A 26,222-nucleotide genomic window follows, 5' to 3' on the forward strand; every position below is an offset into this window, starting at 1 on the left:
AGTAAATTCACGCCAAATTTCATAAAATAAATAAACTCCATGATTTTGTACGGAATCCTCGTTGCGTGAGTCCGACTCGCGCTTAACCGGCTTTTTTACAAAAGAATTTGAAGAATTTGACAGAAACAAAATTATAGCTTTAATTAATTAGTAAATATAATATTTCGTTAGAAAAAGTTGAATGAAAAGCTTTTTTTTTTTAAATAGGAAAGTTTACAAAAAAAATTATGTATTATGCAAATGATATAGTCAGAGAGCCGGCAACATTTATTTGTACACGTTTTAAAATTCTAATAGTTTGAAGTACCAGCCGTTACTGTCTACTGCTAAATATAGCTTCCCTCATAAGAGAGGTTTTGCCAGTAGCTGCCACGCTTGGCAGGAGGGCTGGCAACCACAGTTTGGTTTCGGTGATGTTTTAACGCTGCTTAACTTTTAAGATATCTTTGAAAGTACGTTTTTAATGCGTCTTTTTAAGACGCCCGACTCTTTCTGGAAACGAATCCTTCTTAATATCATAAATGCGAAAGCTTGTAAGGATGGATGGATCGTTGTTTATTACTCTTTCACGCAACAACTATTAAATATATTTCAACAAAAAATACATGGGTAAGTGATATCCTAACTTAATACATTATATTGATTCACGCGAACAAAGCCACGGGATAATAATCTTAAACGCGTCGTGACATAGCGGTGTTTTTATGCCCCGAGCTCTCTGCCTAACTTACGGTCATTGCCAAGGTGAGTGCTATATAAGGCCGTTTACAAACGATTACAACACTTCATCGGCAACTACAACCTGGGACGCATGTGAGTACAGTGCTTTATTATTTGTAGACAGTTAAAATAGGACTTCTAACCTAAGAACAAGGAATTACATAGGAGGAGTGATAAAATTGTCGATTCATAGCAGGCTAGTGTACAGAAAATGTTATACGGCCTTATAACCCTACCAAATTCAGATACAACCCGCTTGCATACTTTCTACATAAACTGTGTCCAATATATAATCTAGTAATGTAACATTTGTCATTGACAAATAATTGACACATCAAACATTTTCTAAACACTAGCCTGCTATGAATTGAAAAAAATAGCAACTGGTGGTGTATCTTTCGTCCTCTTTTTACTAATTATATTTGCATAAGAAGAAAGGAGGCGACAATATGATTTACAGTTTTTATTTTATCATTCCCTTTATGTAATTCCTTGTTCTTAGGACTTAATTAAAATATAAACAAACGATTAATCGATTCGACCATAGACTAGTATAACGTGCTTTATACTTCATAATCTAAGGAGCCGACCATAAGACTGTTTGCTTATGTCCAACACTAGGACAAATAAAACATCAATTATTTAACGTATTCCCTTATTTATAAAAAAATATTATAAACCTATTTTTACTATTGAACTGTGTAGCCTCCTTCTTTTGTGTTAAATTCACAATAAAAAAAAATGAAGAATCAATGTAATAGTTAAAATAGATTTGTCATTGCCAATATATTAAAAAAAAAATTGATTTAGTTTTTAGGAATGAGATCGCCTCTAATTACATTTAGAGAGTGCTTCTGTGATGACGTAATACCAACCCATTAAAACAATTTAAAAACTATAAAATAATATTTTCTAATAAAAAATTGATTACATTCTCGTTGAGTTCTATTGAAATTTTAATTAATTAATACAATTGTTCCATTAAAATTTAATATATTAAAATCAAAATTGTTAGGTTTAAAAGATCGTAGATATGAAATTAAATAAAATAACAAAAAAAAAATCCGGTGAAACTCGGGTCGAAACATAAGTCACTTTATTACTGGAGAATCGAAATTTTTGTTTCCGAAATTTGGACTAATACTGTTAGCATGACAGTGTCCAGATTGGTTATACAATAATATTATTTTATTGTTTTAATTAGTCTCGATAGTTACACAGATTCTAATTTCAATTTTATTAATAATAGTGCAGTGCCATCTCTTATAACTTAGTCATTACTTGTTCTACGTTTGTATTATTAAAAAATTAAAAGGATAAGTGGCGCCAAATTTTAAATATAAAAAAAAATGCGACACTAAGGAAAGCCTTCCTCAGTGTCGCATTTTTTTTGGAAGGAAGTGATTACTAGTAATATACCCAACCAGGTCGACCTATCCGTGGTCCCCTCTGGAAACCATTGTGCTGAATTCCAAGTGTATTTATTACGATGAGTTGACTGACCTGTTTTTTTTTCATTCTCATCTATCATTCCTCACTGGTGCTCTCATTAAAAAAAGCCTTCCTCAGAAGGGAAGTTTTAACAGAGGGAGACTTTGTACAAAAGTCGTTTGCTTGGCCACCTCTGTCCCATTCGTGTTTCAACCGTAAAGTAGTTTTTGCATGGCTGTGTTTCGATTTGAAGGGTGGGATATGGCAGTGAAATTACAGGGTACAGAGGAATAACACCCGAGTCCTCAGGAATGGCAACGCATGGGGGGCATCATGGGCGAAACAGTATACTCTGTTATGTCCACGGTACTACTCATGTCTATGATGGTTACCACTTTCCATCAGGTGCTAGCTTGTTTGTCATTCTAAGTTGTATAATAAAAAACCCAGTAGTTTCCCCGTTGGGCAGGCTTAGCTACGATTCCGTTATCAATCATTAAAAAGAAAAAAATTCTTGCTACATGGAATTTTCCAACAGACGTGTACATACCAATCAAGATTCTAATATCTCGAAAAATCTCTCCGTCCGTCTGTGGGACAGTTATTTAAACGGGTTCTGTGAACTTAATTTTTTATAATGAATATGTAGGAAGATATGACAGATACCTACACACTTAGAAAATATAGATAGAATGACATAATTTTTCATCGTGCCTCCCACCAAATTGTTTATAATTACTCCTCTTCATCCAAAGGTTGCCTGGAAGAGATCGCTCTTAGCGATAAGGTCGCCCATTGTTTTCTCACTGTGATTATTTCTTGTAATTGTTTATATTTATAATAAGTTTACTATTGTAATCTTCTGGAGGAAACAATAAAGAGTATCTATCAAGTGTCAAAAACGGATCAAAACCTAAAAACAAGGAATTACATAAAGGGAATGATAAAATAAAAACTGTAAATCATATTGTTGCCTCCTTTCTTCTTATGCAAATATAATTAGTAAAAAGAGGACGAAAGATACACCATCAGTTGCTATTTTTCTCAATTCATAGCAGGCTAGTGTATAGAAAATGTTTGATATGTCAAATATATTTGACAACTAGCTGTTGCTCGCGATTTCGTCCGCGTTTCCGTCGTTTTTCGTAAAATAAGGAGCCTATGTCCTTCCTCGCGGTTCAGTGGTTTTGATGTAACAGACATATTTCCCTTCACTGATCTGCTCCTATTGATCGTAGCGTGATGAAAATCATACTATAACCTGCCCAGGAGTATGAAGAATAATTGTACCAAGTTTCGTTAAAATCTGTCGAGTAGTTTTTGTTTCTATAACGAACATACAGAGAGACGGACAAAAATTTTACTAATTGCTATTTTAGCATCAGTATCGATCACTAATCACCGCCTGATATTTATTTTGGAAATATATTTCATGTACAGAATTGACCTCTCTACAGATTTATTATAAGTATAGATTAATACCTTAGCTTATATAGGATAGAGCGTCTCTATACAAATGCTTCGAGAAAAGCGGCTCAACTTTTTCATACAATTTTGCGTGATAAATAGTTACGAGTGATTCCTTTATAACTTCTATATTTATTTTGTCTTATAATTTCTGCATCGTTTAATGTGTAAACACTCATTTTAATGTATTAAATAATTAAATATAGACACGTCAAGATACATTGTGTGCGTAAGTATATAGAACACTGATACAACAAACGAGTCAGATAATTTGACAATTAGCTGACAAACAGTTGACCCGTTTTTTAGGCTCGATTCTCTATCTATGTAATCTAATATTAATACATATAATAAAATCGTAACTGGTCGCTGTCTGTACATGGAAGATATATAAGAAAGACTATTATAGGAGGACTTTATGTACGCAATAGAATCCGAAACATTTATTATTAGAATTCTTGTCTGTTTGTGCACTCTTGTCTCAGAAATAGCTTAACCTATTTAAATGTAGTTTTCGCTAATGTATTGCGGTTTATTCCACTTGACATTTAGTGTTTGTTTTATTTCAATCGGTTCATAAATAAAGTTGGGGGGAAAGGGATTGTTAGTAATGGAGTTTGCCAGCCCCATTGCTAGCAATATGCGCTAAAAGGTCGACCTCCACGTAATTCCCCCTGGAAACCATCGTGAACAATTCTTGTTGAATTCGTCACGATGGGCTAACTGACCTGCTTCATCCTCACCTATCATCCTTTACTGGTGTCCCACCGATGTATACCGATAGCGCGGGTGGGGTTACCATTCCATTATCACCAATTAAAAAGATAAAAATAAAAATGTTATATCAATTTAAAGAATCACATATAAAATGCTATAAAATAACCACATCACTGAATTGGCTGAAACTTTTTTTTTATATGTTCTATGTATGTCTACTCGTGCAAAGCTGGGTTTGGTCGCTGACTTCAAACCATAAGAATTGTGTATCATTCTTATTTTTCAAAATAACGTTACAAAAAAACATTTCTCCCTGTTGGTTTTAAGTTAAAAAATAAATAAATAAACTAGTTTTAGCAACAGAGATTTTTCCAAGAGACTACAGCATGTCAAAAGGGGGGTAAAGAGGTTTCTTTAGGGTCGGCAATGCGCGCGCAATACCCCTGGTATTGCAGGCGTTCATAGGCTACGGTAACCGCTTACCATCGGAGGGAAAGGGATTGTACTGAGTATCCCATTGCTAGCAATATACCCAACCAGGTCGACATCCTCGCGGATTCCCCTGGAAACTATCATGGTTAATTCCTGATGAATTCATCATGATAGGCTAACTGGTCTGTTTTCATTCTCATCTATCACCCTTCACTGGTGCTCCGCCAGCGTATCCCGTTAGCGCAGGCGGGGTTACCATACCATTTTCACACATAAAAAAAACCACTTACCATCAGGAAGGCCGTATGCTTGATTGCCATCTCAGTGGTATAAAAAAAATCTTAGGAACAGATTCCGTTATACAACACATCGGAACTACAGTCGTTAATATTGGCCAATACTTTTGTATGCAATATGTATACATTAAAATCAACTGGTCGTCTGTAAGTATGTTTGTACGACAGATTTAATGTATTGTCCAATACACGGTATCCCGTTCTATTCCCACATACGAACCATAGACAATGGGACAGCTTTACGGGGTAATAAATCTAAAATTTTAAGTGAAGTTCAAGGCAAAGTTATTGACTGTAAGACAGACAATACTGAGTCAGAACTAAAGATGTAGTTTTAGATTTTTACAACAATGTCGAGATGTGTTTTTAATTTTGTTTTTTTCTAAACGAAATAAGCGACATCTGTTGTGAACGCACCGATAAAGAACGAGATGTTTTATAGATACTCTGTATTACAGTATATAGTGATAAAATTGTCAATTCATAACAGGCTAGTGTATAGAAAATGTTACACGGCCGTATAACCCTACCAAGTTCAGATATAACCTGCTCGCATAGTTTCTACATAAACTGTGTCCAATATATAATCTAGTAATCTAAAATTTATTGTCAAATATATTTGATATATCAAACATTTTCTATACACTATCTTGCTATGAATTGAGAAAAATAGCAACTGATGGTGTATCTTTCGTCCTCTTTTTACTAATTATATTTGCATAAGAAGAAAGGAGGCAACCGTTTGATTTACAGTTTTTATTTTATCATTTCTTCTATGTAATTCTTTGTTTTTAAGTTTACATACAGATTTTCTTTTTAATGGATGATTATGGAATAGTAACCCCACCCGCGCTATCGGTATACACTTACGGGGCACCAGCGAAGGATGATAGGTGAGGATGAAAGCAGGTCAGCTAGCCTATCGTGACGAATTCAACAAGAATTGTTAACGATGTTTCCAGACCACGTGGAAATCGACTTAATAGGGCAAATTGCTAACAATGGGGCTGTCAAACTCCATTGCTAACAATCCCTTTCCCTCCCCTAGTGTCACAGACCCTGAAAAAGCCCTCGTTCAATAATAATATTATAATACGTATAACTTGAATTGAGGGGACCCAAAAATAATCATAGGTGTGTGTTAATTTTTTTTGATGGGTGAAAATGGTATGGTAACCCCGCCCGCGCTAACGGGATACGCTGGCGGAGCACCAGTGATGGGTGATAGATGAGAATGAAAACAGGCCAGTTGGCCCATCACGATAAATTCATCAGGAATTAACCATGATAGTTTCCAGGGGGAACCGCGAGGAGGTCGACCTGGTTGGGTATATTGCTAGCAATAGGATTCTCAGTCTCCATTACTAACAATCCCTTTCCCCCGGTGTGTGTTAATTAGGTACATACATAATGGTATGCAAATACAGTTATGAACAAATTTCCATATAACGGTAAAATAGAGACAGACATACGTGGGAGTGTATTGATTTATCTCTCTTTTGAACGATCAATGGGCGACTTCTTTAGTTTGCGTTGTACCTTTTGTAGTGACTCCAAGAAAAGTCGGTTATCAATTCGCTTGTACTTTTTTTTTATGTTTATTACCTCATAACTCCGTCGGTTGTAAACCGATTTCGAAAATTCTTTTTTTATCTGAAAGGATATACTTACAGGTTGGTTTCGTCATCATCATTCCAGCCCATTATCCGTTTACTGCTGGACATAAGCCTCCCTCATAGACTGACATAAAGAACGGTCCTGAGCCACCTGCATCCACTGACTCCCTGCAATGCATTTGAGGTTGTTACTCTATCTAGTCGGGGTCGTCCTACACTGTGTTTACCTCGTGATCGTCACTCAAGAACCTTTCTTCCCCATCGGTTGTCAGTTCTTCCAGCTATGTAACCAGCCTATGGCTACTTCAGCTTGCTTATCCTTGGTTTGGTTGATTGGTTTCATAGAAATATTATAAAAATCGGTTCAATTAATCCCTATTTTATATATTATCTGGTCGACTTCCACGCGGTTCCCCCTGGAAACTATCGTGACTAATTTATCGTTGAATTCGTCACGATGGGCTAACTGACCTGCTTACATCCTCACCTATCGTCCCTCACTGGTGCCCCACCAGTGTATACCGATAGCGCAGGCGGGGTCATCGTTCTGCTATTACTAATATCAGAATTTTAATCTTATCCATTCAGTAGTTTTTGCGTGAAAGAGTAACAAACATTTTAGTTATTTGATTAGAATTAATTTGTTTAGGAAATAAACAAAATAATAGATAGGTACTAATGTTAAAATGTTCCAAATCACTTTAAAAAATAAACTTAAAAAAGTCTTATTGGAGAAACAAATTCAAAACAGCTGAGAAACTGACGCTTCACGTTCTTTTTTTTTTATTCTTTTTTTATGATGCTGTCATTGTGAAGTGCGATAATTTATTCAGAGTTTGTTCTTTTCAGTTTTGGTTGTAATGTTTTATGTATTTGTTGTAATGTTTTATGTATTTGTTGTAATGTTTTATGTATTTGTTGTAATGTTTTATGTATTTGTTGTAATGTTTTATGTATTTGTTGTTAAGCGTGTTGAGTCTCCCATCCGAGGAATAGGTATTGGCGACCAGCACGCATGCTAAAGGTAAAGGAGTTAAGGGGCCGCCTGAAAATCACCGCTATATAGGTACATCTCGCTGGAGCTGTACATATGGTATATAGCAACAGCCGAGGCGGCTCCAGCAACCAGCAACATTAATTGTCTTTTTTTTTCTTTTTGTTGTTTTAATTTTTTATTTTCTTAATATTGGTAATAAAGGTTGTCTGTCTATCTATCTATGGTACTAATCAAATAACCAGTGAGATGGACTTCTGTAAGATAACAACTAATTTAGTTAAATATTAACAGTATTATTATAATAGTAGAGTTGTTTTACCATATACATTATTTCTAGAACTATACATGAAAATTTATCATACTACAATTATTACATTCGATTGCCATCTTGCAACCCCTATTGCGGCATATAAAAATCGGGGTTGATCGTAAAAGGGTGAAAACTTGAGGTTATATGTATTTTTTATGCTAAATCAAAATAAAATAAAAATGAAAAGATTTGTAAAAAAAATAAAAAAAAAATTTTGGGGAGGGACACCCTTATTATTGAGGGGTATGAAAAATAGATGTTGGCCGATTCTCAGACCTACCCGATACGCACACAAAATTTCATAAAAATCGGTAAAGCCGTTTCGGAGGAGTTTGGTAACAAACACCGCGACACGAGAATTTTATATATAAGATAGAAATAAATAACGCGAAACCAGGACGGACTAATGTTCGATTAATTATCAAATTTTAATTTTTATCTAACGTACATCCGCGGTATTTACATAGTAATTCCCATTACCATATACATATTAGTTTGTTTTGAAACCGGTCGAGTTCAACGTTCGCTAACTATTGAACTTAACTATTTGGGAGCAATGTGGCTTAGGGCCTTCATAACCATTATAATAAGCGGTTATTTCCCATTGCTTTGGTAATATCATAAATAAAATATGATGTAATTATAAATCTGTGGATATAATTAACACATTTCTCTTTAGGGGCGTGTATGGGCATGATTAAATTAGCAGTTATTTAAGATGGTTATTTAAAAAGTAATGTATCCAAATGGTTTATTCTTGCATTATACAGATAGAGACATCTATACGAAAGTGCTTCGAGAAAAAAGTGACAACTTTTTCATACAATTTTGCGTGATAAATAGTTATGAGTGACTTTTTTTCTTATGCAACTTAGAATGGCAAACAAGCTGACGGCCCACCTGATGGAAAGTGGTAACCGTCGCGTATAGACATGAGCAGTACCATGGACATAACAGAGTATACTGTTTCGCCCATGATTACGCCCCATGCGTTGCCATTCCCGAGGACTCAGGTGTTATTCCTCTGTACCCTGTAAATTTACTGCCATGTTCCACCCTTCAAACCGAAACGCAGCCATGCATACACAATTGCTTCACGGTGGAAACACGAATGTGACAGAGGTGTCCAAGCAATCGACTTTTGTACAGTCTCCCTCTGATTCCTTTATAACTTCTATATTTATTTTGTTTTATATTTTATATTTTTTTACATTAAATTCCCAATTTGAAAGAAAGTATCAAAACAGTGTAAGGCCAGTTAACCCATCGTGATAAATTCACCAGAAACCAACCGGAATGTTTTAAGTAGGGACGTCTGCCCGCCTGATTTCTTAGCAATACACCCACGAGAAAGGAAAAGTGATTTCCACGCGGTTCCCCCTAGAAACCATAGTAATTACGTCTTGTTCAATTGGTCACTATGAGCCAACTGATCTATCTTCATTCACACCTGTCACCTTTCACTGGTGTCCCGCCAGCATATACCGATACCGCAGGCGAGGGTAGCATTCCATCTTCACCCATTAAAAAAAAACTACCATTCTTTTATCATGCATTCACCATCAGGTGGGCCGTCAGCTTGTTCACCGTTCCAAGTTTTTTTTTTATACAACTTAGAATGGCAAACAAGCTGACGGCCCACCTGATGGAAAGTGGTAACCGTCGCCTATAGACATGAGCAGTACCATGGACATAACAGAGTATACTGTTTCGCCCATGATATCCCCCATGCGTTGCCATTCCCGAGGACTCAAGTGTTATTCCTCTGTACCCAGTAAATTCACGCCATATCCCACCCTTCGAACCGAAACACAGCCATGCAAACACAACTGCGTCACGGTAGAAACACGAATGGGACAGAGGTGACCAAGCAAACGACTTTTGTACAAAGTCTCGATCTGGTAAATAATAAAAGTCGTATAATAATAAAAATTTTAAATGTCCACATCTAAACGTGAACCTCTTCATAGATCAAACATTTATTGACTCCATCTAGAAACAGGTTTGTGATCGATAACGCCGTCCTAACTTAACGGTGCAATAAGCTGGCCGTTTGACCGTTAAGTTTTTATAGCTAGACCGTTTTCCCGTTAGTTTGTCCAGATTTATACGGCAGAGGTCGCAAGTTCGAATCTGGATGGCACTGTACATAATTTGTTTTTAATCATTTATAATAATAATAATAAAAATAAATCATTCCAATCGCTTTGTCGGTGAACGGTCTTATCCCAACCAGTCTGGAACAACATCTCGGACGGTTGGGATTCCGAGGCGGATCACTCCCGGGAAAGATGCAGAAAGCGGTGCTCTTAGATACTGCCCGCATTGTACGCCGGTCTCTCTCGCTGGGGCCCTGAACCCCGGCCGACTGTGCTTCTGCTGGGGGTTAGTTTGCCATCTCCTCTCCTTAAGAGGGGAGATGTGTATTTTCTAGAAACAAAAATAATGTCAATGAACGGTTTTATCCCAACTAGACTGGAACAACATCTCAGACGGTTGAGATTCCGATCATTGTGTTTTTAATATGTGAAAATAGGGGGGAAAGGGATTGTTAGTAATGTAGACTGAGAATCCTATTGCTAGCAATATACCCAACCAGGTCAACCTCCTCGCGGTTCCCCCTGGAAACTATCATGGTTAATTCTTTGAATGAATTCATCACGATGGGCTAACTGGCCTGTTTTCATTCTCATCTATCACCCTTCACTGGTGCTCCGCCAGCGTATCCCGTTAGCGCAGGCGGGGTTACCATACCATTTCACCCATCAAAAAAAAATATGAGAAAATAGAATATCAACCTCGCCTGCGCTATCGGTATACACCGGCGGGGCACCAGTGACTGATGATAGGTGAGGATGAATCAGATCAGTTAGCCCATCGTGACGAATTCAACAAGAATTGTTCACGATGGTTTCCAGGGGGAGTCACGTGAAGGTCGACCTTATAGGGCATATTGTTAGCAATTGGCTTGTAGAACTCCATTGCTAACAATCCCTTTCCCCCCTAAAATATTAAGTTGTTTTTTTCCTAGGCATTTACCCTCCACCTCACCACGTCATTGAATAGAATTTATAAAAAAAAAAAAGAATTTGTCACAAAACTTTGAAGTTATGTTTGTTTGTTACAGATTTTGGACACAAGATGGCGTTGAATACGATATGTCATCTTTTTCTGCTTGTGATCACCGTCCAATACGGGGCCGCATCTAACTTATTAAGTAGAAGTGAGTATCGATTATTGTGTAGACAGATAGATAGATAATTTATTTACATTACTTACAGCACACAAATTACAATACAAACATACACACACAATACACAGTAAAAGAGATAAAAGAATGAAAAACGAAAAATAAGCAACAAAAAAAAAACATAAAGCAAAATATATAAAACAACAATTTCTTTTTTTCATGCATGTGCCGTAGTAACACAAAATGGTCACAACTCAGTTTATTGCTTTGCCCTCAAAAGAGCTAAACACTGATATTCTGTTGTGGCCAAGAGTCAGTCGCGAAATTCCTTATTAAAAATAATAATAAAAAGAAATATGAATAAAATGCATTGTGTGTATCCATTACATTTGCCCCCATTCGTGTACAGTAGTATTTATATTTTTAAAAAGTTGTTGAGGAAGTTCGCAACTGTAAATATTCCTTCTGTGATGTAACTGGCAACTCAAGTAACAATTATTTGTCGTACTGACGTCGATTTTCAGTCACTGATCCTGAAATAATTTAGAAATGACATCTTATTTGAGTCATAGACGTCATGTTGCTGAGAAACGCACTGGACTTTTAATAGGGATGATGATGGAATGGTAACCCCGCCTGGGCTGTCGATATACGCTGACAGGACACCAAAAAGGGGTGGTAAATAAGGATGAAAGCAATTAATTTACAGGATTAACAGTGAATTTACAGGGTACAGAGGAATAACACCAGAGTCCTCAAGAATGGCAACGCATGGAGGGTATCATGGGCGAAACAGTATACTCTGTTATGTCCATGATATTGCTCATGTCTATAGGCGACGGTTACCACTTTCCATAAGGTGGGCCGTCAGCTTGTTTGCCATTCTAAGTTGTATAAAAAAAGGCCAGTTGGCCCATCGCGACGAAGGTTTCCACAGAGGATCACGTGGAAGTCGACCTTATAAGGTTTGTTGTTAACAATGATCCCAAGATAAAATCTTGGCCTGAACCAAATCATCGGTCCGAGGCTGGAACGGATTTGAAAATTCAAATTCATGTCTCAATCCACCCAAGACCCAATGTCTTTTAAAATAATAGTCACTCCGTGCTCCGGGAAGCACTTAAAGTCGACGTCTAAGGTAGTCATCAATCTCTCAAGGGTAACTCATTACCCTGGAAAGGTCAAAAGGTGATACTCACACACAACTAGAAATAATTGCCTAATAATTACAGTACAAGTTCTGTTTAGTCTCTAGAGTGCGCTGTAATAAATCAAGAGCGTCACCTGCATTCATCGAGTGCCTGCAACAAATTTGAGGTTCTTTACTCTAAAATGGTATAATTATAATATTATACAGCAATCCGTCAAGCTCCAGGGAGCATCTTCACTGTGGGGAGCGGCGAGCCGTGTCTGGGATCGGACAGGAGCACCGGCGGAGTCTGTCTGTCCAGGAACCAGTGTAACACCCAGGGTGGGAAGGCTATCGGCTTTTGCGGAGTCTTCGCTACTTGCTGCTCTTGTAAGTATAACTAGTCAGACAATCTTGTTGGAAGACCAGTAAAGTTTTATATTTGGGCGTCACAGTGTATTCTGTGACATCCACAGACCACTTTCAATGATATAGATCGTCAGCTTCTTTACCCACTATATTCTGTAAAGTTGTCTGTAAGAGATTGCTTTTGGCAATAAGCTCGCGTTTTGTAATTGCTCATTTTGTCTCCATATTCTATACTAGCTACTTCCCGCAGCTTTGCCCACATAAATGAATACATAATGTATCCCATACAATAATTTAGGATGTAACCTAGCCATCTACTTTTATCCAAATCCGTATTTTGTGGGTACTAAAGAATTTGTTATATCATGTTATTCCAAATTGTACAATATAAGAAATAAAAAAATATTTTAAATAAGAAGATGCCACATTGTTTCGAGCATGTAGTAAGAATATTAGGTAAAAAAAAGCAGACCAGTGAAAAGCGAAAGCGATATCATATCGTTATAGTCGTAGAATACTGACGAATCTGACAAAGATTACATTATATAGATCCGTCAGTATTCTACGACTGTGACGATATAAGTGCTAGGAGAGGACGAGACTGACATATTATGACCAGATACAACATTCTCTATCCTTCTAAGAATCGCCCCCTAAGAAGGAAGAAACAAGATTTCCTGGAACAGGCGTCTACAAGCGTTAGACGAATTATGAAAACCAAACAAATAAGAGCTATGTGTAAGGAAAGGACTTTATGCTCGGTTCCTTTACCTGATAAGTACCCTAGAGCGAAGGTTTTATACTTTTTAAACAAATCTTTAATCAATCGAAAGCTAGTTATGCAGAAAACAGAAAAATGCTATTTTTTGTATTCATCTCGGATAATGTGGCTGTTTTTTTTTGCATCATACCAGCCGTTAACTCTCCACTGCTGTACAAAGCCTTGCTCATTAGATGGGTTTTGCCAATAGATACCACGCTTGGCATGCAGGTTGGCGACCGCAGTTATGCCCTTGGTGATGTTTTAAGACGAACGTTATTGACTATACCTTGACTATTAAGTTCCCTTAGTTATCTCTTAGGATACTTACGAAAAAGGAAGAGGTTGTGTTGTTCCAGCATCGAATGGCTCCTTCCTTTCTCTTTTTTTGCATAACTAACTCCAATTACGATACCTCTAATACTTACCTCTAAACTTTTACAAGAGACTTTATAATTAAGGATAATATCTTTGCTCTGATAGTGAACGCATGCGACGTGAGAACCAACACGAAGGTCGCTGTCTTCATCAACCCGCCGCTCAACAAGGAGTCGTCAGGCCTCGAGTGCTCCTACAACGTGGAGATTAACAACAACAACGTCTGCCAGATGCGGATCGACTTCGAAACCTTCAACCTGGCACCGCCCACCACTGTTAGTTCTATTTCTTTTGTTACTATTACAATGTTTGCCAATTTAAACCCTATTTCGCAGGTTGAATAACATTTGGAAGCAGCAAAGGCATGAAGGTAATATTTGTGATGCTAATGGGCAACGTTCATCATATTCTATTATGTATTTTATATGAGTCTGCGCTGTACATGTCTATAACCGATAGCTATCACTTTCCATCATATGAACCGTTTATGTGTGTAGGCTACCAACCTCTTTAAAACCTATGTAGTTGCAGAGTAATAAACAGTGACGTTCTTGACAATCTTTTTGTCTTAGCAATTTTACCGAACTATATTTTGTATCGCGACTTATTATATCTGGATGTATTTACTGTAAATATTATTAATTATACAATCTCGTACTAAATCTTTCTTTATCTCACTCCTTCTGAATCTATATATAAATATCATCAAGCCCACGTCTACACCACATGTGTAATGATAAAAAATGATGCTTAAAGTCCTTCCGTTACTTACTTTTCCTTAAAAATCTTTTAACTCTTCATCGCTTTGCACGAGATTCTCTCAATAAGATTTAGCATATAAATCCCATGCTGGTCTAGTGACTTGGTACACCAAGCCATCTGAAGTTTTACTTCAAACAATCCTAATCCTTTGCTGGTTTGTTATCTTAGTTGCCTCTAACGAGATCTTGGAAAATAAATAGTGTAATGCCATTATGTACTGTTGCTCCGTCATCACACAAAATTTGTTCGAATTACACCCAGGTAATAGTAAATTGTACCTTAATCCATGATCAGTAGAAACGATACTCCAACTCTTTCTTCTTCTGATATAAAGGTCTTAAGTTAGCTATTAGGTTTTGGAAATAGGTTAAGTATTCAGAAACCTTGTTTGATACACCTATCATCAACAACATTGCCTTGATCTTCTTTCTTTCTATGGTCTTTCATAAATCCATGTCAGCTGTCATTTCCAGGCTCACTCCTTTTTAAGTCTTCTTCTTCCATAAATCCCTATCAGTTCTCATTTCCGGACTCACTCCGCTTTTATGCATATCATTTCTCACACAGTCCATCCACCTTTTCTTCAGTCGCCCCCTTCCTTTACATCCATGCACTTTCATATTTAACACTCGTTTAAAATAGGCTTTCATTTCTATAGTGCCATCATGTACCTAATAATAAAATATTAATAATTTTTTAGATCGAACCTGTTGAAAACGTGACCCAACGCCCTGGTTATACGTGCAGAAATGACATCTTCCAAGTCACTAACCTGCAAGCCAACTCTGACTTCTTACCAGCGCTGTGCGGTGACAACAATGGACAGCATTGTAAGATCTGAGTTATCAGAATCTGAATTTACAGGGTACAGAGGAATAACACCTGAGTCCTCAGGAATGGCGACGCGTGGGGAGTATCATGGACGAAACAGTATACTCTGTTATGTCCATGGTACTGCTCATGTCTATAGGCGACGGTTACCACTTTCCATCAGGTGGGCCGTCAGTCTGTTTGCCATTCTAAGTTGTATAAAACAATTTACTGATTTTATAAATGTGAAGGCCTGGAGATATTAGGATGTTTGTTACTTAATCCCACTTAAAGTTTTGAACGAATTAAAATGAAATTTAGTACGTACATTATAAACTCGTAGATTACTTTTTATTCTGATTGAAGTGGACAAAACTGCGGGTTACAGCGAGTATTTTGTATTCGAGCAAGCCTCATTTTCCACCAGAAATTACGTCGCCGATCCAAATTACCAGAATCTACTTAGGCTCTCGAATTAAACAGTCAAAAACGTTAAGAAATACTCCATTCCATCTGGTAAGCAAATTGCTTACCAGAGGGAGACTATATACAAAAGTCGTCTAGTCGTATATCTCTCTCCCACTTGTGTTTCTACCATGAAAGGGCTGTGTTTACATGGTTGTATTTCAGTTTGAAAGTTGAAGTATACCAGTAAAATTATACGGTATGGAAGCATAACCCCAGAATCCCCAGGAACAGAAACACACATGGTAGTATATGGTAAAGCGTATGGTAGTACCATAGACATTGTGCTATAGACATAAATCGCCGGTGTTCGATATTCAAGTCTATAGCTGACTGTCATTACATTCCATTAGATGGGTCTTTAACTTGTTTTCCATTCTAAGTAATATAAAAAAGAACCTTAAAATTAATCGTTTCCTTACCTCTTCTTCTTCTTCCCGAAATAGAACCCTAACTCTCGGGTTTTTTTTTTATGGGTGAAAATGGTATGGTAACCTCGCCTGCGCTAACGGGATACGCTGGCGGGGCACCAGTGAAGGGTGATAGATGAGAATGAAAACAGGCCAGTTAGCCCATCATGATGAATTCATCAGGAATTAACCATGATAGTTTCCAGAGGGAACCGCGAGGAGGTCGACCTGGTTGGGTATATTGCTAGCAATGGGATTCTTAGTCTACATTACTAACAATCCTTTCCCGCCCCCCTAACTCTCGGGTGTCTTAAATGATTTTACAATATTTTTTTTTCTGTTTCCAGTATACGTACGTGTGAATGCATCCACAAACAGCCGGTCCATCCGTATCAACTTCAAGATAGCTGATCGCAACACCCAGCCCAACCTGCCACAAGCCACATGGAAGATCAAGGTCACTCAGTTGGAGTGCTTCAACACATTAGGGTAAATATTTACCCCCTTATTAATTTACCATTGGGTAAAATATGTGTTATTCTCTTCGACCGTCGTCCATATGGTACAGTTTCAATTTTATGACAAAAATCATATCTGTTCAAGTCAACTGGAGAGTCGACTCTTCAGGGTTGACAATTATGCTGTCCATAGCACAGCCCATGTCTACATACATACACACATGTCCAAGTTTTCAATACAGTTACAATTTTCCATCACGTGGACCTTGGATCCATTCCTTGTTCGGCTTGAACGATGGCTTGTTTTTCAGTCTAAGTATCAGAAAAAAAAGCTATCTTGATGTTACTGGCGTCAAAAGTCACATTTGCCTTTAACTGTCCACTGTTGAAAGTAGTTGCCACGCTTGGCAGACGGTTTGGCAACCGCAGTTAGGCTTTGGAGAAGTTTTAAGAGGGACGCTGCTGCCCATCCCTCGCCCTCCTTTAGTCGACTCTTACGACACCCACGGGAAAGGAAGGGGTGGGCTATCCTATGCCGGGACCACACGGCCATTATCTTACCTTAACTACTGTCTCGGAGTAATCATCAATGAATTATCGAAGGCACAAATCTATGAGTGATTTTCTCTTTCAGAAAATACCGAGACGGACTCTTTGAAGCTATTACCTCGTCATTGCCAGCGACTCCCCTTACATCGTCTGCTGACAGAGATGAATATTTAATTGGTTGGTACTGCTTCTGCTTTCGTAACATATATTTAACGTAATAAAATTAATTTATGAGAAATGATTAATTCATTAACGGTACTATAGGTGTTCACGGTGCTGGTCATGTCTATAGGCGACGGTTACCACTTTCCATCAGGTGGGCCGTCAGCTTGTTTGCTGTTCTAAGTTACATAAAAATGCTCAAGAATGGCAACTTATGAGAGATACAATTGGGATCAACGTGTATTCTGTTATGTCCACGATGGAAATTGGTAATCGTCGCCTATAGACATGAACAGTGCTCATGTCTATAGTCGACGGTTACCACTTTCCACCAGGTGGGTCGTCAGCTTGTTTGCCATCCTAAGTTATTTATATAAAATTAAAGTTGCCACGTATGTGCCACGTCTAGTAATTCCTGAACACCATTATGGTTAATTCCTGGTGAATTTGTTACGAGGGATCAACTAACCTAACTGTATCATCACCTGTGATCCCTCACTGGTGCCCCGCCAGCAAATACCGTTAGCACAGACGGGGTTACCATTCCATTATCATCCATTAAAAAAATATAGTACCTTTATAACCTCCTCTAATTTTTATGTCTACCATCAGCTCCACCTGGCTGCCTGCAGTACTACCCTGACCGGTCAGGTGCATTCGAGTCCTTCAATTACAACCGAGGAAGTGGACCCTACATCGCCAACTTGGCTTATGCTGCTTGCTTCAAAAGAACGCCTGATGTTTGTGGTGTCAAGTAAGTGCATCATTCTTATATTATATTATATTCTTTATTGCACTTGTAAATTACATTGTTAATGCATTTATAAATATTGTGAGCAAGGGTGAACTTATCTCTGACAGAGATCTTTTCCAGTCAACCCGATACAGTTGGAAACCATGTCGTTAGCGGGCAGCTGAAGTGCTACAACTGTTAATATTTAGTGTACATAAACAAATATACAGTTAAATAAAATATTAAGATACATAATAAAATATTACATAAATACATATACTATAAATAAATATAATACCTACCTACTTATACAATAGACGTTAAAATAAATGAATATACTACCTACAATAGAAATTTAGTTGAATGATTTTAAGGTTTGACAGTTCAATTAGAAAAATGAAAAATTAAGATTATGACTCAAATATTATTATACCATTCGTGTTTCAACCGTGAAGCAGTTGTGTTTGCATGGCTGTGTTTCGGTTTGAAGGGTGGGATATGGCGTGAATTTACTGGGCACAGAGGAATAACACCTGAGTCTTCAGGAATGGCAACGCATGGGGGGTATCATGTGCGAAACAGTATACTCTGTTATGTCCACGGTACTGCTCATGTCTATAGACAACGGTTACCACTTTCTATCAAGTGGGCCGTCAGCTTTTTACAAACATAAAATGTATTTTTCTTCTTTCTTCTTCTAGATTAACAGCAGCCAGCTTTGAGATGGCGTACCGTTCGGAAGACAATCTCTACCTGGACACAGACTGTCAGATCAATCCAGTCACGCAGGGTACACCGCAGTCGGAAGACTACCTCTTCATCCCAGAGTCCGAAACAGCCGACGGACTCCGAGGCTCCAAGTTCTGTGGAAGCAGCGCTTCGAACCAGATTATAGCTTGTAAGGATTTTTTTTCTTCAATACACATTTTTTATTAGTTTTGTTTGAAAAAAGCTAAGTTTTTCGTTCTTCTTAGCATTCCGAAATGCATTACCCAAAAACTACTGCTTCAAACTGGATGTAGTTTTCAACGGCATAGTCCCTGAAGGTCTATCTTAAAATCAGATGCATGTTTCATCCTGATATCCATCTGGAAGATGTCTATAGCATTGGTCTTTCTACTTCTGTGATCCATGCGTACGAAGTAGGAGGCGAAAAGATAGTTTACAAGAATGGATTTTCAAATATTGACAAGTAATTCCGAGGTTCCTCCATTCCTTTAATTTTGACGAAGGATAAGTAAGATAAAGTGGTAAAAGGACTGATCGCATGACTCGAAGAACCGACAACCGATGGGAAAGAAAGATTTTTGAGTGGCGACACCGTACGGGAAAATGCAGTGTAGAACAACCCACGCTAGATAGAGCGACCTCAAATGCAAGTGGAGTCAGTGCATGCAGGTGGCTCAGGATCGTTCCTTATTGCAGTATATGGGTAGGTCTATGTCCAGCAGTGGACGAATGGCTGAAATGATGATGATGAACTTTGAAGTTGCCAAATTTCAGCAAAAAAGCTAGTAGTGAGAGCTGGAGTAGTATAGAGCTTAAAAGTTGTTCACGTCAAATTCAACACCTGAATCCTTAGGAATGGCAACGCATGGCGGGTATCATGGGCGAAACAGTATACTCTGTTATGTCCACGGTACTGCTCATGTCTATAGGCGACGGTTACCACTTTCCATCAGGTGGGCCGTCAGCTTGTTTGCCATTCTAAGTTGTATAAAAAAAAAGCTCTAAATATAGAGCAAGTAATCACTACGTTCATCATTAACATCATTATCATGTCAGCTTTTAACTGTCTAATGCTAAACATAAGCTTCCTATGAAGATTTTTGGCTTTGGAGATGTTTTAAAGCGGACGCTGCTGCCCATCACACGACCTCCCTTAGTCGCCACTTACGACACTCGTGAGAAAGTAAGCGGTGATCTATTCTATGCCGGGAGTAGACGGCAAATTATTTATTATTTATTTATTTATCTATTTATTGCACTATAAATAAAAATATACAATGACAAGTGAATAATTCAATTGCAATACAATAACATAAATACAAATTGAAATATACACATAAAGGTACAAAAGGCGGTCTCATCGCTAGGGCAATCTCTTACAGACAACCTTTGGTTTAAATAAATTAAAAAAAAAGGTATAATTTTTTTATTGACATTTGTTTTTTTTTTGTTTACAGCAACACCGCCTGGACCTCTATACGTACACTTCCACAGCGACAACTTAGTAACGGACGATGTCAATGAATTTGGTTATAGATTTAGTTACAATGTACTGAATAATTGTTATTTGAGAAAATCTGTCAATGTTTAAACTTTTTTTTTTAATTCGGTCATGCTGGTGGTAAAGGTAACGTATCTTTACAGTTGATTACGTGTAACTCGCCTCTTTAGACGCTAAGTGTAACATTACTTCGTTAAATATGAGTCTCAAATAGTATTTAACATTAGAAAAAGCTAATTTATTTAATGCCTTAGCCGGAGGTAAAGTTTTTTTTTTGTTTTGTACATTTTTTTTAAATTCTATTTATTGTTAATTTTAATTCCATAGACTAAATGTAAAGGTCGCCAGATGTAAAGGTGTTTTTTTTTTGTTATATTTTTTTAATTTTTTTTACTGTTTATAAAATGTATTAATAAATTCTTTATTAATGCTTTTGTCAGAAGTAAATGGAGATTTTTTTATTTTCTTTCTTGTTCGTTTGTAAAATTTCATTTAATTTTCCTTTTAGCACTGTTAAAATTATTTAACACAAAATAAACATATTAGACTCTAAATTTGTGAATTTAACACAGTTTAGTTTAATTTAACAAACCGTTAGTATTTACGTCTGGCCGATGCACTATTTATAGGAGTTTTTTTATTGACTGAACAAAATAAATATGGGCGAATTATCTATGATAATGGCAACACCCATATTTTGTGACGTGCATTTATTTTATAACAATAAATTATTTTATGTGCAATTTTGTTTTGTTTTTTTCATTTCCTTTTTTCAAATCCTTTGTGTGCCAGATGTTAAAATAAAAAAAAAATAATGGATACAAACCGTTTTCTTTTTTTTTAATGGGTGGAAATGGAATGGTAACCCCGCCGGCGCTAACGGGATACACTGGCGGAGCACCAGTAAAGGGTGATAGATGAGAATGAAAACAGGCCAGTTAGCCCATCATGATGAATTCACCAGGAATTAACCATGATAGTTGCCAGGGGGGACCGCGAGGAAGTCGACCTGGTTGGGTATATTGCTAGCAATGGGATTCTCAGTCTCCATCACTAACAATCCCTTTCCCCCCGAGACATACCGTTTGTCTCCTTATAAGGATCATCTCCACGTGCTCCCTCTTAAAAACCATCGCGACTTATTCTTGTTGAATTCGTCACGATGGGCCAACTGATCTGATTTCATGCTCACCTATCATCAGTCACTGGTGGCCCATCAATGTAACCAGGCGGATTTACTATTCCATTTTCATACATAAAAAAAACTCTATCTCTCTCTCACACAGATATATCTTTTAATTTTATTATTATTTCGATGGACAATTAATATCCACTGTTGGACATAAGCCTTGCCCATAAGGGGAGTTTTGCCTTTAAGAGGATTTGACTGAAATTAAGAGAATTTGCAAGCGGTGAATTTTGGGGGGAAAAGAGATTGTTAGAAATAGAGATGTTAATCCCCATTATTATTATTAATAATAACAATAACAGCCGTTAACTGTCCACTGCTGGACATAAGACTCCTCCATAACCCCTAATGAGGGAGGCTTGAGTTTTGGCAGTTGTTGCCACGCTTGGCAGGCGGGTTGGCAACCGCAGTTAGGCTTTCAGTGATGTTTTAAGAGGGACGCTGCTGCCCACTCTTCGCCCTCCCTTAGTTGCCTCTTACGACACCCACGGGAAAGGAAGGGGTGGCCTATTCTATGATAGGGCACACATGGCGACAAACTCTAGCTTAATATCCAATCTTTTCTTATTACATAAACAAAATATAATATGTTTGTACTATAGTATTTCATTCGTGTTTCAACCGTGAAGCAGTTGTGTTTGCATGGCTGTGTTTCGGTTTGAAGGGTGGGATATGGCGCGAATTTACAGGGTACAGAGGAATAACACCTGAGTCCTCAGGAATGGCAACGCATGGGGGGTATCATGGGCGAAACAGTATACACTGTTATGTCTATGGCACTGCTCATATCTATAGGCGACGGCTACCACTTTCCATCAGGTGGGCCGTCAGCTTGTTTGTCATTCTAAGTTGTATAAAAAAAGAGTGAGTAAATTAATAAAAGGAAATTACCTGTATTTTTAAAATGTTTATTAAAAAATTTAAATAAATACAATAAGATATACTTTGTTAAACTGTAACTACCATAAATGATAATAATTGTTGTCATATTAACAAAAATACACATAATAAATGCGTTTTTTTTTCTTCTTAAAAATTATGACTAAGTTAATACAAATACACAGCTTTTTACCCACTCCTCTGAATATAATAAATAATGAGGGATTATAGGTATCTAATATGTATTTAAAAACAAAACTTTTTAATTATGGTTATTATTATGTCATGTGAACTACAATCGGCTGTATGGACAGAGACCCTTTGCGTTTCTCATATGAAATCAATAATAATAAAAAAAAATAGAGCAAAAAATACCGCGAAAATTGTTAACTTCCTACAATATACTCAAAATTTCCACATAGGATTGTTTTAAATTTATAATATGTTACGTATTATTAATAATTATAATTATATTACAAACAAAAAAAAAAATAATAAAGCATGTGTTCGAAAAACTTTTTAAAATTATTTCAACAATACAACTAAGCTGTATTCACTGGATTATTTAAAAAAATAATATCAGTCTATTAAAAAAAAAACAAACAAAAATTACGTATCGATGGCCGGAAAATAAAAATATACTTAGGTGCTTGCTTACAAATAAATCTCTTAATATATAAAAATAAAATATTTACATACAATTAAAAGTGCGTAAAAAAAAAACTTTAAAACGTCATTTTCTATTTCATGTAACTAAACTAATTGACATTAATGTTCGAGTGTAACAAGTGAAAATTGGCGCGAAATAACCATAGATTAAAAAAAAGGTATATTATTCCTTTAATACCATTAGTTCCGTAAAATACCGCTGTTAACTTGTAGCGTTGTACACTGTATTCATAAGCAAAATTGAATGTCTAATTTTTACCATTTTAATTCTCTATCAAGTAAATAAATTATTTGTTTATTTATTAATATTTGTAACTAAAACCTAAATTTATTTTTAAACAGTTTTGGTAAAATAAAAAAAAAGAGATTTTCTTTTTAATTTTATTAATTACTAAATGATTTCACTTAAATATTAAAAATAATTAAAAAAGGTTTTATTGATTTTTTTATTTTCTACTTAACTAAGTAGGTACTTATAAAATAAAATTTTAAAATAATGTACAGGTTTTCTTTTTAAATATTATATTATAATTCTATGAAAAAACATATTAAAGGATGAAAATGAAAAACGAAAACGATTGAAAAACGACAAAAACTTTACAGTCGTTTTTCAACCATTTTTTTTAATGTTTAGAACACTCCCTTCAAAGGTTATTTCGATTTCACCCTATGTTTTTATATATATAAAATATTATTTCTTTTTTTTTTCTAAATCTAATTTAAATATGACTAAATACGACTAACTACTTATATACTAATTTTATATAAATAGAAATCTACAATCACATTATAGTAAAACAAATCGTTGATAGCAGTCTTATTGTACGAAGGCTTAACTAGCTGTTTCCTGCGGTTTCGATTGCGAAACAAGAGTTTATAAAACACGAGTTTATAAAACTTACTTATACATAGAAGGCGATACTAGATACCCGCAAATAAAAGTTAAACATACTTTATGTTTTCAAATATTTTTATACTTGGCATATTTAGTTAACAAGCCTTTTATTGCATTTAGTCGTAGAAAATGGACCTCAGGTATTGTCCTTAGTCTGTGAATTTAGTAATTTAGAAACGTTCTTAATCTATGTTTAAAAATAGAACAAAAAAAAGTAAGTATTGTCAATTAATATCATGTCTTTTTTGTTTTAGTAATTGTTTTTTTTTTTTGCTTAATAATAATAATCCATTATTTATTTAATATTTTTTATGTCTACAATTAGATATGCCAATTTTTTTTCTAAACTATGCCAAGAATAAAAAAGAAACAAGTTACAAATTTTTCCGCGTAATTGGCCACCGATACTTACAAATACTACGCGCGGTAAAATGGCGGGCCCCGACTCACTGTGTACGTAGATAGAGGTATGCCTTTGGTGCCGTAGATAGCTTCTGGTGCGTTCTCGTAATCTACGTCGTAGTAGATGCCCGTTTGATTCTGTTGATAATACAATATTGTTATGAAAAGAAATATATTTTGTTCGAATTATTATAAGCGATTTTAATCGAGACAAAACGTGACAAACATTGGAGATTTTATGGGTGCTTGTATGGAAGCGTGCTTGAATGGGTGCAAGCGTGCTTGTATGGGTGCAAGCCTGCTTGTATGGATGCAAGTGCGCTTGTATGGGTGCAAGTGTGCTTGATGGATGCAAACGTGCTTGTATGTGTGTAAGCGTGCTTGTATGGGTGCAAGCCTGCTTGTATGGATGCAAGTGTGCTTGTATGGGTGCAAGCCTGCTTGTATGGATGCAAGTGTGCTTGTATGGGTGCAAGCCTGCTTGTATGGATGCAAGTGTGCTTGTATGGATGCAAGTGTGCTTGTATGGGTGCAAGCGTGCTTGTATGGGTAACAATCAAACAAATTTATCTAACTTACATGCATGCTTCTTGCCCTAGATTTCGGTCTGGGTACGAGCAAATCTGCCCGCTCCTGGACGTGGCTGGAGGCTTCCGAGCTGGTGGACTCTGTCGCCATGTGATTCGTGTAGCCTGGACAACCATTATAATATTATAAATATATCATGGGAATATTACAGAGCGCCATCTAGTTTTAAACTATGTATAGCTTATTCAACAGACGCTACACAATTGACTGATGTACACATTCATGAACTTTATACATGTTTTTATATAAAAAAATACATTTATAAGAATATAATATAATTTACAGGGTGCAGAGGAATAACACCTGAGTCCTCAGGAATGGCAACGCATGGGGGGTATCATGGGCGAAACAGTATACTCTGTTATGTGCATGGTACTGCTCATGTCTATAGGCGACGGTTACCACTTTCCATCAGGTGGGCCCTCAGCTTGTTTGCCATTCTAAGTTGTACAAAAAAAAAAGAAAAAAAAAGAAGATTTTCAATTCGGCTGTATTTTTTACATCATAATTTTGTCAGTTTTAAACAGATTTGAAGACAATTTTTTTATCTGTATCTATTTTTTATGTCTAAGGTGGTAAGTACTTACCCTTAGATTACATAGATAGAGCATCGAGCCTCAAAAACGGCTCAACTGTTTGTCAGCTAATTGTCAAATTAGCTGACTCGTTTGTTGTATCAGTGTTTTATATACTTACGCACACAATGTATCTTGACGTGTCTATATTTAATTATTTAATACATTAAAATGAGTGTTTGCACATTAAACGATGCAGAAATTATAAGACAAAGTAAATATAGAAATTATAAAGGAATCACTCGTAACTATTTATCACGCAAAATTGTATGAAAAAGTTGAGCCGTTTTTCTCGAAGCATTTGTATGGGGACACTCGTATGTATATAAGCTAAGTATTTACCATATAAGTTATGGTGGGAAGCTGCGGTGTTAGCGCGTGATGCGACCGTGTTCAGTGTCCCGTTATGGTGTCCACCATGCATGCCCATCCTGTAATATTATAGGGTTATTAACTCTCACACTAGATTTTTTTTATGCAACATAAAATAGCAAATAAGTTGACAGCCCTGGCTGATTCGCTATACACGAAACATAAGTAAAATTAGGGGTACAGAGGTACACTTTAGTCTTCGAGACTGACGACACTTGGGGGTATCATGGGCGACACAGTACACTCTGTTATGTCCACGGTA

The 26,222-nt window shown here is 36.5% G+C and overlaps 2 protein-coding genes across 3 annotated transcripts in view; one reads left to right on the forward strand and one right to left on the reverse strand.

Moving 5' to 3' along the window:
• The first annotated feature begins 793 nt into the window (after positions 1–793).
• Positions 794–21,094, forward strand: LOC113514795 (uncharacterized). Its single transcript, XM_052901107.1, has 10 exons — positions 794–813; positions 11,114–11,209; positions 12,534–12,695; positions 13,918–14,087; positions 15,275–15,404; positions 16,607–16,748; positions 17,352–17,443; positions 18,041–18,182; positions 18,863–19,059; positions 20,348–21,094. Exons 2-10 carry the CDS (start codon positions 11,128–11,130, stop codon positions 20,479–20,481), a joined length of 1,251 nt encoding a protein of 416 aa, XP_052757067.1. The 5' UTR covers positions 794–813; positions 11,114–11,127; the 3' UTR covers positions 20,482–21,094.
• Positions 21,095–22,474: 1,380 nt separating this feature from the next.
• Positions 22,475–26,222, reverse strand: part of LOC113517977 (uncharacterized) — a 59,570-nt gene continuing 55,822 nt past the window's right edge. For both annotated transcript variants that reach the window (XM_052901090.1, XM_052901091.1), the window contains exons 18-20: positions 25,931–26,019; positions 25,005–25,117; positions 22,475–24,563 (exon numbers count right to left, since the gene is read on the reverse strand). In XM_052901090.1, the coding sequence (XP_052757050.1) occupies positions 24,441–24,563; positions 25,005–25,117; positions 25,931–26,019 (325 nt within the window). In that variant the 3' untranslated portion in view covers positions 22,475–24,440. The remainder of the gene's footprint in view (positions 24,564–25,004; positions 25,118–25,930; positions 26,020–26,222) is intronic.

This window comes from Galleria mellonella, unplaced genomic scaffold, assembly GCF_026898425.1.
Source record: "Galleria mellonella isolate WM207_F2 unplaced genomic scaffold, CSIRO_AGI_GalMel_v1 utg746, whole genome shotgun sequence".
Lineage (NCBI taxonomy): Eukaryota > Metazoa > Arthropoda > Insecta > Lepidoptera > Pyralidae > Galleria > Galleria mellonella.